This window comes from Peromyscus californicus, unplaced genomic scaffold, assembly GCF_007827085.1.
Source record: "Peromyscus californicus insignis strain IS unplaced genomic scaffold, ASM782708v3 Scaffold_20__1_contigs__length_68692818, whole genome shotgun sequence".
In the NCBI taxonomy this organism is placed as follows: domain Eukaryota; kingdom Metazoa; phylum Chordata; class Mammalia; order Rodentia; family Cricetidae; genus Peromyscus; species Peromyscus californicus.
Window position 1 is genome coordinate 49,857,382 of NW_026294503.1, and position 13,189 is coordinate 49,870,570.

Here is a 13,189-nt window from a genome sequence, read left to right on the forward strand (position 1 = left end):
CTTTGGATGATGATCCACTGAACAGGTTGTGCTCACTTAATCTGATCCTCCCTGGATCCCTGGGATACCAGAACATTCAGGTCTTTGGATCTTCTCTCTGCCTCATCTTTGGGAACTGTGTCATACACTTCCTCGCTCCCACTGGGATGCCTTTTGGAGACCCCTGACCATTCTTTGGACCAGGCAGTTTGGGAACTGAGAAAGAATTCTCCACTTTCTTTTTCTTTGCTCCAAGACCTTGTGTCTGTCTGCTCTTCCCTCTCTAAATGTTCTGTTTGCTGAAATGTGCAAATCAGAGATGGAGGAGCCAGCTTCGTCTTGCTCAGCACATATCAGTTCTCCCTTTCTATTTACTTCTGTGTGTATGTGCATGTAACTATTAACAGCAACCAAATGGCTCTCCTCCATTTTGGCTGATGACCTCATCATGATTTGTGAGCTCCAGGGAGTTGACTTGAATCCATCTGAACATCTTGCCAGGTCCATGCAGTGCTGGATGGTTCCACAGAGCCTGGACAGCGAAGTGAAACAGCCAGCTACCCCGGGATGTGGCCAGCACCCTAGTTTTCTCAGGTCTCCCAAAGATGATCAAAGCCCCTCCCCCACTCCTTGCAGTCCAGCAGAAAGCAGTCTTGAGAGCATGGTGCCCTCATCCTCGCCTATCTACTACCCCTTTCTAACTCCTCACCTTTTTTATAATAAACAAAGGGGAGGAATGTTAGCATTTTAGGCATCTGTACTGGACTGCCCTTAGGGTCCTCACAGGATATACCTCAGCAACAGCCACTATGAGTACCCCGATGTGCATTCACTATGTTTCCTTATAAAAAGCGGGCTTTGTACACCTCCAGTCTCTCTCTTTCTCTTCCTTTGCTGGTGTCCCCAAGGGTGGGTCTCTGCCCTTTCTCTGCCCTTCCCCCAATAAACCTCCCATGTGGGCCCTGCTGTTTGGTGTGACACCTTCTTGCTGTTTTTAAAATACTAAACTAATGCAATATGTTAGTAATAAGAGAAACAGCATGGGAATATGGGAGAAAGGTACCATATTTGTAACTGTTCTGCATATCTAGAGGCATTCCAAACTAAAATGTACATTTTATAAAGTCAATTTCCACCAGGGATGGTGGTGCACACTTTTTATCCCAGCACTCAGGAATCAGAAGCAGGCAGATCCCTGTGAGTTTGAGGGCAATGAGGGCTAGCTACACATGAGACTATGTCTCAAAACAAAACAAAACAAAATAAATAAATACAAATTTTAAAAAGTTAATTTGTAGGCTGGGAATATAGCTCAGTGGTAAAGTACTTGCCTACCAAGTGTGAAGGTCTAAGTTCAGTCCCCATTACTGTCTCCCCAAACATATTATCTCCTAAAGTGTTAATTATATTTTCTCAATTATCATGAAACTCAACTACTGGACCAGAGAAATGACTCAGTGGGTAAAGTTACTTGCTGACAAAATTAACCTGAGTTCAATTCCTAGAACCCACATGGTGGAAGGAGAGAACTGACTTCTGTAGGTTGTCCTCTGGCCTCCACATGCATACTGCAGTAAGCATGAGCTGGCATGCACATGTACACACACAGATTAAATAAATGTCAATAAAAAAAAAACTTTTAAAAAAGCCTAAATGCTAACATCTATTTTAAAAACTTACTTCAGTTCTTTTTCTGTTTGCTGTAGTTGTCTAGTTAACATGCCACGATCCTTTTTCTTAGCTTTAATTATGTTTTCATGGTGAGACAGAGTGCCTTTTACAACGTTCAAATTCCTGTCCATATGCTCTAATTTAGTATTCAGAACATTAATTTTTTCCTCATTGTAATACAGTTGGAAAAGCATCAGTTGTATCTTGTTTATTTTCAATTCTTCAAGAAGACTTTGGTAACGTTCTGCCTATAAAACAGTACAAGAGAAGATAAAAGGGTATACATTTAAGCTTCTGTTCATGAACTTGATAGTATCAGCACATCATTGCTAACAAAATTTGTCATAGAATTATCTCTTCCCTGCTTTCTCTCATTTTTTTTGGAGACAGAGACAAGGCCCAGCTAGTCTCAGACCTGCTATGCAGCTGAGGATGACCCTGAACTCCTGATTTTCCTATTCATCTCTCAAGTGCTGGAATTACAGGTGTGTACCACCACATCCATCCAAGAAAGATTATTCCTGAAAAAAGTAGAATTATTTGAAGGTTTCTTAATATATTTCTAAAATAAAACAGCAACCAAGAAATGAGTCTGCATTCATGCACTCAGTGACCAGGTTGTGACAGTGAAGTAGTCCCTGTCAACATGGGTCCTCAGAAAGTCGGATAAGTTCCTTAACATTGCTGGAATCATCCTCTTTACTATAAAGTGAAAGGAACATTATATAAATAGGTCCCTAGCCACTTTACAGTAATTCCAAGTAAAATTCTTGCTCTAAGAAGTAATTTTTACACTGATAAAACTAATAAGACTATCAGAATTTTAATTTACACATGAAAAGAATTCTCTTAACATTCGTGCTAGCAATAAGGAAAACAAGGGAGTGCACCATCACCTCATGAGGCGGGGTCTTAGTCAACAAAGTTTAACTAATAACTTGTAAACAGATGCCTGCCAAGGATATTGTAAAAAAAATAATCAGGAAGCTCGAATATTCTAATTGTCTTTATGAAAATGTATTAAGTTCTGCTACTCTATAAGCTATTTCAGTATGCTCTAAATACTATATTCTGACTTACTGCCCACCCCTTCACACTAACAAAATACAGAGCAGATAAACACGTTCGCAATATGAAGAAACTGAGCAATATTACTAATAAGGAATACATTCACCTTCCATTTATTTCCTCAAAATATTTACTGAGCTATACAGCAGATCCTGCTTTATGTGTTGGGAATATGGTTGAGAATAAAATGAGATAAATCATTCTTATTCTTATAAAGCTTATATTCCAGTTTTTCTAATAGAGGGTAGAGGACTCAGAGACTACTAAAAAAACAAACAAAAATAAACAAGGTAATTTTATACAGAATTATATGCTACAAAGGACACTAAATTAGTAATATGATAGAAAGGAGGAGACAGCAATTTAAATGAAGCTTTGAACAGTAAATACTTAATGAGGAAATGGTTTGGAGAAAGCTTGAGTTATAATGCATCACCTTTATAAAAAAATCAGAAATGTTTGTGAGAATACAACTATGTTCTATTAAGCCAGACATTACAGAATATAAAAACATATAATGTTGTTCTTGTAAATTGTTTTGAAAATGTAGTTATTTTTCATTAAGAATATATTAGCCATGTCAACATAAAATGAGCCAATTAAAAATTATTGAGTTTTAGGCCGGGCAGTGGTGGCGCACGCCTTTAATCCCAGCACTCGGGAGGCAGAGCCAGGCGGATCTCTGTGAGTTCGAGGCCAGCCTGGACTACCAAGTGAGTTCCAGGAAAGGCGCAAAGCTACACAGAGAAACCCTGTCTCAAAAAACCAAAAAAAAAATAAAACCAAAAAAAAAAACTTATTGAGTTTTAATTTAAAACAGAGTGGAAGAAATGGCTCAGCAGTTAAGAACACTGGCTGCTCTCCCAGAGGACTGGGGTTTGAGTATCAGCTCCCACATGGTGGCTCACAACAGTTTGCAACTCCAATTCCAGAGGATTCATTGTCCTCTTCTGGCCTCTACAGGCACCAGACACATGATACACATACACACATTTAGGCAAAACACCCATGCACATAAAAAAAAAATAAAGTTGAAACATAAATAAAACATATAAATATTGGCAATACAATTTGCTATGAAAAACTCTTTGGGGTTCTCAGTAACTTTTACAAGTGTACAAGAGTCAAGATCCGAAAGTGTTGAGTACCTCTGCTGTACTGTCTTATATGGCAGACAGATAGAAATAGTTTATCGTGGGGCAGCAAGATGGCGCAGCAGGTGAGCACACTTGCTGCCAAGCCTGACAGCCTTAATTCCCAGGAACCACATGGACAAGAGAGACCCGACACCTGCAAGGTGTTCTCTGACCACCACACATGGATCTGTGTTGCACATACACACATGAAATAAACATTAAAAACTATTTACCTTTTTTATTTTATTTTTTTTTCTGAATGCCAGATTTTGTTTTATATTATTGATGGAACCTTTTAGTACCCCACAGCCAATAATGTGGGGTTTTTGTTTGCTTCCTTTTAGTTTTTTTTGAGACATACTTTCTCTGTATAGCTCTGACTGTCCTGGAACTAGCTCTGTAGACCAGGCTGGCCTCAAACTAAGAGATTCACCTGCCTCTGCCTCCCAAGTGTTAGGATTAAAAGTGTGCATCACCATGCCTGGCTAATAACTTATAATTTAAACAGAATTTTTTCTATTTAATATGTAATTATTATTGGTGACATCTTACCTCTTCTTTTTCGATTTTTGCATGCTTCCGCTCTGCTGCTACATTTTTTTTTCTATTAAAATGAAATTGTGCATCTTCTTCAGATTTTTGTAACTTCTTTTTCTTCTCCTCATATTCTCCTATAAACTCTCCTGAAGTACTGATTTCTTCAAAAAATTGAGTCCTCTCTTTGGGCTTCTTCATAGAAATGGACTCTACAGTTCCCTATTAGTAACAGTAAAGCACAACAGCATGTAAAATATGGTAACATGTTTTAAAAACAAACGAAACAAATGAGTGTAACTACTTACCTGAAAAACTAGACAGTTCTGTGCTTTGACTATTATGCCTATCTTTTCCAACTGTGCTACATATGCAGAACGACTCACAGGTTTATCCCCAAAATGAAATTCTGAGCATCCCCCTAAAATAAACAAAATAAAATGTTATAGAATGGTTTTATTGAAGTAGGTATATAACTAATATACCTATACATAAATTCATTTAATTACTCAATAAATATATGTATTATAAACTAAAGATTACTTCACGGTAGTAACATAAAAAGTGTTTTACCTCAAAAAGTTCGTATCTTAGAGATAGAAACAAAATATTCAAATAAAATAAATAACATGTGAGAAAGTAGTATCTATAAGGAAAGACAGAATGTTTCTGCATGTGGGGGAAGTCATTACAATTTTAAATACAGTGAAAAAAGAAATTTTTATTGAAATGGAGAATTCTCAGTTAAAAAGCCAAAGACTAGGTACTGTGACATGGCCCAGAGTTCCAGCACCTTTAGGAGGATCACTTGAGCTTGTTAACAGCACATTGAGAGCCCATCACAACCAATAAATGTCCAAAAGGGAGTGAGAAAAATTGGCCAATGACTACTCCAAGTGCTAAAATGCAGAAATACTTAATTATATATCTAAAATGATATATAATTTAAGTTAATAATACAGTTTTCATACTTTAGAAATGTAGTGAAGTCAGACATGGTAGCACGTGTGTGCAATGTCTACACTTGAGAGCCTAAGTAGGATTGTGAGCTAAAGGTCAGTTGGACTACATATCAAGACCTTGTCAAGAAAGGGAGGGAGGGAGGGAGTATTTATCTTAGTGAACTAGAAAGAAAACAGCAACAAGTAAAAGCAATAAAATATATATCTACTTTTCATGACTTTATAAAGTCCTTGCATGATACACACATGAGCCATAATAGTTTATTAGAGTAATATAGGGAATTCATAAATAAATAATAAGAAATAAACATTTTATTCAAGTTGCTTTTAGGTGTATATAGGCCAAAAATACACTTATTTACTAAGAAAACAAGCACAGAGAAACAGAGAAAGAAGTTTTATGATGTCTCTATTTAGAGATAGGCTCCCTCCATCTTAGACAAATAGCCAAGTATAAAAATGTTACCTGACAGTAAGAGTATTGAAAAAGTGAGTCTGCTTAAGCAAGAGACTTAATAGGGAATAAAACAGGTTCTGTTATTTGCTTCTAAGAAAGAATCTGTTACTCACTATGCTGGTGAATTCTAAGTCTCACACTTCAAAGAAAGAGTAGGCAATCAGACACTAAACTAAAATTCTCTCTCTCTCTCTCTCTCTCTCACACACACACACACACACACACACACACAAACAATTACCTCGGATAATCCTTGTGAAAGTTTTCTCTTCTCCACTGTCCTCTATGTATATAATTTTTACACTTGCAGAAGAAGAAACAGGTTTTCCAATATGTGCTCCATGAATAAGTTCTTGAATATTTTTCACCCTTAAATTAGTTGTTTTTTCTCCCATTACGAAACTAAGTGCATCCATTACATTAGATTTTCCTGAAGAAGAAAAAAAGGTGAAGAAAGATTCTTCATTATTATATTATCATTATTATTATTATTATTATTGTTATTAGTGGTGGTTTTTCAAGACAGGGTTTCTCTGTGTAGCCCTGGCTGTCCTGGAACTCACTTTGTAGACCAGACTGGCCTCAAACTCATAGAGATCCACCTGCCTCTGCCTCCTGAGTGCTAGAATTAAAGGCATGTGCCGCCACCACCCAAAAGATTCATTCTTAATGACTGAAAAACCTTCTGAGAGCCAAAGAAATCAAACCACCAATACAAGTGAAATATAGCCAATATGCAAATCTCAGAATTCTTGTTTGGTCAATGTTCAAAATCTATGTGATTGAGAAACTTCAGGTAGGTGGATTGTTTCTCCCATGTAACTGTGGCAGAGAGGTGTGAATGTAAGGATATAAACACATGAATCAAAAACTAATTAACTAAATAAAATTAAACAAAACAAACATAGACCTCAGCTCTATCCTATTCCTGGATATCTGTGGTTGATATATTGTGCACCCTAATAAACTTATCTGGGGGTCAGAGAACAGAACAGCCACTATATTAAGCATAGGTTTAGGCAGTGTTAGCACACGCCTTTAATCCTAGCATTCTGGAGGCAGAAATCCATCTGGATCTCTGTGAATTCAAAGCCACACTGGAAACAGCCAGGCATGATGTAACACGCGTTTAATCCCAGGAAGTGAAGGCAGGAAGCAGAAAGGTATATGAGGCTTGAAGACCAGGAACTAGAGTCTTTTTAGCTTTTAGCAGCAGTTCAGCTGAGATCCATTTGGGTGAGGACTCAGAGGCTTTCAGTGTGAGGAAACAAGATCAGCTAGCTGAGAAACTGGCGAGGTCAGGTTGGTTGTGGCTTGTTCTGTTTCTCTGATCTTTCAACATTCACCCCAATACCTAGTTCTGGGTTTGTTTCTATTAATAAGACTGTTTAGAAATTCATGTTACAGATATCACACAGGGCAAATTACTTAAAATCTCTATTTCCATAACTCCCATTTTATAAACGGAAATAATCACATAAACATAACAGCACCATATCCCTCTATATTTAAAAAATTTGAAAAGCTAGCTGAGCAGTGGTGGCATAATACTTTAACCCCAGCACTTGGGAGGCAGAAGAGGCAGATCTCTGTGAATTAAGAGGCAAGCCTGATCTATAGAGCAAGTTCCTGGACAGCCTGGGCTGTGTGGAGAAACTTTGTCTTGAAAAACAAACAAACAACAAGAAAAAATTTATAAAGCTAAATGCTAACTGAATCTAGGATCTTCTCAAGGTATAAATGAAGACTGCTAGAATCTTCATGATTTTTATACTTGGAACTGGGCAGGGTTTTTACAATTTCTTGGTAAGAACGGCACATGGTACCTACACTTGGTGAGACATGATTAGAATTAAATATGTGCTTCCTTTCTAGGAGTCTGGAATTTGGTTATGTGCTAGGTAGAGGGCAAGACTATCTCCCAATAAAAACCCTGCACATTGAGTCCATGAGGTTTCTTGGTGGCATTTCAACATGAGAACTTACTGCTTAAGAATTCAGCTTTTCCCACTGCTGAGTTTGCTTTGTACCTCTCCACTGTCATGCATGACAACCCTGAGTAAACTATATGCCACATACTTAAGGATTGCCCAGCAAATCACCAAACCAGAGGGTAGTCCTGGAGATCATCAACCCCACTGGTAGATTCACACTATATGGGGAACCTTTAAGATGAGTTCTACCAAAACTATAAAATTTGTGTTTAAACCAGTTGTGGTGGTACACACCTTTAATCCCAGCACTTGGGAGGTAGAGGCAGGTGGATTTCAGTGAGCTTAAGGCAAGCTTGGCCTATACAACAAGCTCCAGGCCAGCCAAGGCTACATAGTGAGACCCTGTCTCAAAAAACTAAACAAAAATCCTTGTGTTTGAGTCAGGTGGTGGTGGCACATGCCTTTAATCCCAGCACTTGGGAGGCAGAGCCAGGCGGATCTCTGTGAGTTCAAGGCCAGCCTGGTCTACAGATCTATAGCTTCTCCAAAGCTACACAAAGAAACCCTGTCTCAAAACAAAAACAAAAACAAAAACCAACCTTGTTTTTGAAACAAGGAATTCAAATATTTTATCTCCTCACCAAGTAAATCCTTTCCTACACAAGGTTCTACTATATTCCCAGAACTTAAGTGAATTAATTGGCTGACTGCTTCCTGCTTTCCTTCATTCCTTTTGCCCCAATTCTTTTAAAACTAGCCAGTTGCCAAGACTGAGGTCAGAACCCAGCTAACGGGAAAAAGACACTATCTGCCTTAGAAAAAACAAGTGCACTTCCAGTCTCAGTGAGCTTGCTCTTCCCAGCATACCCTCTTCATCAAGACATCTGTTAAGATACTTCAGCTGGAGTAGTGGTCTTTTTCTTTGTGACCCCAAACCTATTTCTAACATTTCACAACTATGAACCCATAAATAGCTGTAATTCCAAGATGCAATGTCAGTTCAGCTATTACACAAGCAATTTGAATTTCCAGTGCCAGAAAGTAATGTAAACAAAGGTGGTTTTAGAGGGTTAAAGTCCTTCTAAAAAGAACAATAATAAGTTTTTTAAATGCTACAACAACAGCCAGGTGGTGGTGGCATATGCCTTAAATCCTAGCTCTCAGGAGGCAGAGGCATGTAGACCTCTGGATTCGAGGCCAGCCTTATCTATAGAGTGAATTCCAGGACAGCCAAGGCTACACAGAGAAAGTCTGTCTTGAAAAAACAAAACAACAAAACAAAAAAAAGCAGCAAAAATCATGGCTTATGAAGATTGATAAACTTCATATTGAAAGCTACTATAAGACACACATGTAGGACAAAACGAACATTCACTGAACTGAATCATGTGGCAGAAATGAAGCCAAATAGATGGATCTTTATTGAAAATCTTCTCAAAAATATTTTTCCCCAATTAAATTTTTCACTCAATGTATGTGTCCAAAAGGTTTGCTTTATTTTTATTTTTTGAACAGGATCTCACTATGTGGCCCTGGCCGCCTTAAACTCCATGTAGACCAGGACAGTCTCAAACTCACAAATTCACCTGCCTCTGCATCCTGAGGGCTGGGATTAAAGGCATGCACCACCACATCCAGGTAAAAAAGTTGTATTTTCTTAAGATAGTCAGATAATAAACAAAAAAGACAATTACAAATGGTAATAAATATGGACAGATAAAACTGGGAGATGAAAGAATAGAGTAATTGCAAGAGAAATGAAAAGTGTTTATCTGTCAACTAGTATTAACCACTATCTGTTATTAAAAAAGAAAGAAAAAAACTGAACAAACCAAGCCAAGAGACTGTGGATACCTGCTATGAATAATTTTAAAAGAACATTAAGAAAGTAGCTATTCTGAAAGAGTTGTATTTTAGGCTATGATCGCTTAATACAAATGAACCAAGATTTGAAAACTCCTTGAAACATAACTGTGTACCTCTCCTTTTTGCCATTCCTTTCCTATTTAAAATTCTTAAAAGCCTCTTTAATCTTTGATCTCTTAGCCCTCAAAATATCCATTCATCCTACAAACATTTTCTGAACATTTACCAGGCATTCTGTTAAGTACCAGGCCTAAAAAGCAGTAAAATATAGGTTTTGCTCTATCAAAATTTAATGGAAGTCACAGTTTTGGACTATCCTCTTAACTAGATATCAGACTATGAGACCAAACCAACAGAATAACTCGTAAGTTCCACACAATCAAACTGAATTTTTTTTTTTTTTTTTTTTGGTTTTTCGAGACAGGGTTTCTCTGTGTAGCTTTGCGCCTTTCCTGGAACTCACTTGGTAGTCCAGGCTGGCCTCGAACTCACAGAGATCCGCCTGGCTCTGCCTCCCGAGTGCTGGGATTAAAGGCGTGCGCCACCACCACCCGGCTTTTTTTTTTTTTTTCCCCAAACTGAATTTTTAAGGCAGGAAGTAAATCCCCACATAGACTGGCTTGTCCTGAAAGCAGGAAGCTCACAACAACCAATTAGAGTCCAATCTACCTCAGCTGGGTATAAGGAAAGTAACCTGTCATACCTCACTGTTGGCCAATCCACTTTTATTGTTCTTATAAAAGCCAACCACTCTATTATTCCTACAATACCCATTCTACTTCATAGAATGAGGTGTGGCGTGATGATACAATCACAAACAAAAGTCAATTAGCTCTTTAAACTTGCTGTTATTTTTCTTTCCATTGCTTTAAAGTGCTTATAGTGGGAGAATGTGATCAATCTGTTGAACCACTTTGGTGCTGGACACTTGCCATCTGTTATTTTTTTTTGCAATAATTTTTGCAAATTTGGTATTTGCATTTTACAAAAGAAGAGGCACAAAGTCAAACATGTTTTAAAGTGAAATATTTGATTCCCAAAATACATTGTTTCCAATAAATGTGGGAAATTTACTATAATAACTTTAAGGAAAAATGTGAAATGCCACAGAAACCCCTAACAGAAGCACCAATAGCTAGAGATCAAGTTGGATCTTTTTTAAAAATTTTATTGCGTAAGTGTTTTGCCTTGAATGTGTGTATGCATACTACATGTGTGCCTGGTGCCTGCAGAAGCCAGAAGAGGTTGTCAAGATTCCTCGGAGCTAGAATTACAGATGGCTGAGAGCAACCACAGGGGTCCTGGAAACTGGATCTAGGTCCTCTGAAGAGTGGCTAGTACTTGCAACCACTGAGCCACTTCTCTAGCCTGAGTTAGCTTTTCAGGAAATAATTCCAGATGAAGTTTCAAGGACTAAGTCAGTTTGGAGAGGGGAGTGTTAAAGGTAAATATATCATTCCAGGAAAAGACAGTAACTTGATCATAGATACAAAGGAATAAAAGAGCATGGTACTATTCCAGTTCTTTTTTTTTTTTTTGGTTTTTCGAGACAAGGTTTCTCTGTGTAGCTTTGCGCCTTTCCTGGAACTCACTTGGTAGTCCAGGCTGGCCTCGAACTCACAGAGATCTGCCTGGCTCTGCCTCCCGAGTGCTGGGATTAAAGGCGTGCGCCACCACCGCCCGGCATTCCAGTTTTTTTTTTAAAAAAAGCAGAATATTACTTTTATAAAGTTTATACTTGGGAGTGTAAGAGAAAAGGCTGGATAAGTTATCTAATTACAACACACTACATTAAAGGAATTGAACTTTATGCTTTAGATTATGGGAAGTCAAGAAAGGATTTAAAAATAAAAGCACTGTACTAAATTAAGATAAATTTAAAGGATATAACATTCTGATACATTATGTAGGTCTGAAGTGGAAAGGGTTCTGGCTGAAGACTTTTTGAAATTAGTTGAGGAAATCTGAATTTGAACATCAGATGAACATGTAATGAAAGGCTAATCTTCTGAAGGAGAAACAGTACATATTAACTCATTTTTTTTAAAGTTTACGTAGGGAAAAATCTGTATAGAGATGCCCCAAAGGAACAGAGCTATCATCTCTGAATTGTAAATAAATGTTTGATTTTCTATTCTTATTTTCAAGTTTTGTATGTTACATGTATACTTTTTTTTTTTGAGACAGGGTTTCTCTGTGTGGTTTTGGTGCCTGTCCTGGGTCTTGCTCTGTAGACCAGGCTGGCCTCGAACTTAAGAGATCCGCCTGGCTCTGCCTCCTGAGTGCTGGGATTAAAGGCATGTGCCACTGCCGCCCAGCCATGTATACTATTTTTAAATGAAAATACTGTTTAAAAAAAAAAAAGATTGTACCACTAGATTATCCAAAATGGAAAAAAATAAGCCGGATGGTGAATCAGGGGGTAACTTCAGGTCGTATGATTAGTAAACATTAACTGCAGGCCTGCCGGTGGAGGCTTAACAATCATTTGCTGAAAAAGATGAATACACCAGATCTGCTGTGTTCAGACTGGAGACCTCTGCTGTGACTGATTTAAACGCAGCACCAGTCAGGAAACCTATTTTAGAAATTACCTTTTAGGCACTACAATTCCCTCTCTTTACATTAACTATGCCCGGGTTACGACGGGTTTTGATTGTCCCAACAAAGGCCAAATCCATTTCATTCTCAGTATTTGCTGCTGTTGGGGTGAGGCGGTGGGGAACGACAGCGGAGGGGGGCTGGGGATGGGCGAGGACAGCCAGCAAGGGTGGTGGCGGGAGCAGTCTGGGGCTCTTGGCCCGACCCAGCCCATTAGGAAGCAGTGAAACCTCGGGCCACAGGGCGGCCCCAGGCTCCTGGGTCCCCTTCAGACCTACAGCGGGTGATGCGGGTGGGGGGGCTGGAGGGGGTGGCGGTCACGCTGGGTCCCTTCAGGCCAACAACGGGCAACAAGAGGCCCCTGGGTCCCCCTCAGGCTGCCACCCGGGTCCCTGGGTTCCCTCGGGCCTACAGCGGTGGGGGGGGGGTGGGGGGTGAGAAGGGGTGAGGGAGGAGGGGGTAGTGGGGTGTCCCCTCAGGTCTACAGCAGGGATGGGGGGGTCACTGGGTCTCCTCAGGCCGGCAGTGGGTTCCCTCGGGCCTACAGCGGTCAAGTGGGTTCCCTGGGGCCTACAGCGGTCAAGGGGCGGAGCAGGGGGGAGGGGGGAGGAAGTGTGGGGGGGGAAATGGGGTGTCCCCTCGGGCCTACAGCAGGTGACAGTGGGGCCTGGGAGTGGCTGGGTCCCCTCAGGCCAACCACGGGCGAGAGCAGGCCCCTGGGGTCCAGGCCGGGGCCCCTGGGTCCTCTCAGGTCCACAGCGGGCGGCAGCGGCCTGTGCGTCCCCTCAGGCCGAACTGCCCTGGAGCGCCGGTTACCAGAGCCGTTGGGGCCGATGATGCAGGTGAACCTCTTGAAGGGACCGATGACCTGGCGGCCTCGCCACGACTTGAAATTCTCCACGAGCAGCAGCTCCAGCCGCCCCATGGCTGCCCTCCGCGCCTCCGCCGCTTCCTCGTCGTGCGCCAGGGAGGCAAAAGCGC

The 13,189-nt window shown here is 40.0% G+C and overlaps 1 protein-coding gene across 1 annotated transcript in view; it reads right to left on the reverse strand.

Annotated features, from left to right (window-relative positions):
* Smc1b (structural maintenance of chromosomes 1B) overlaps positions 1-13,185 on the reverse strand; it is an 81,240-nt gene extending 68,055 nt beyond the window's left edge. Inside the window, exons 1-5 of the mRNA XM_052748539.1 lie at positions 13,025-13,185; positions 6,049-6,237; positions 4,697-4,809; positions 4,407-4,610; positions 1,660-1,898 (exon numbers count right to left, since the gene is read on the reverse strand). Of these exons, the coding sequence (XP_052604499.1) occupies positions 1,660-1,898; positions 4,407-4,610; positions 4,697-4,809; positions 6,049-6,237; positions 13,025-13,133 (854 nt within the window). The 5' untranslated portion in view covers positions 13,134-13,185. The remainder of the gene's footprint in view (positions 1-1,659; positions 1,899-4,406; positions 4,611-4,696; positions 4,810-6,048; positions 6,238-13,024) is intronic.
* Between the last annotated feature and the right edge of the window lie 4 nt (positions 13,186-13,189).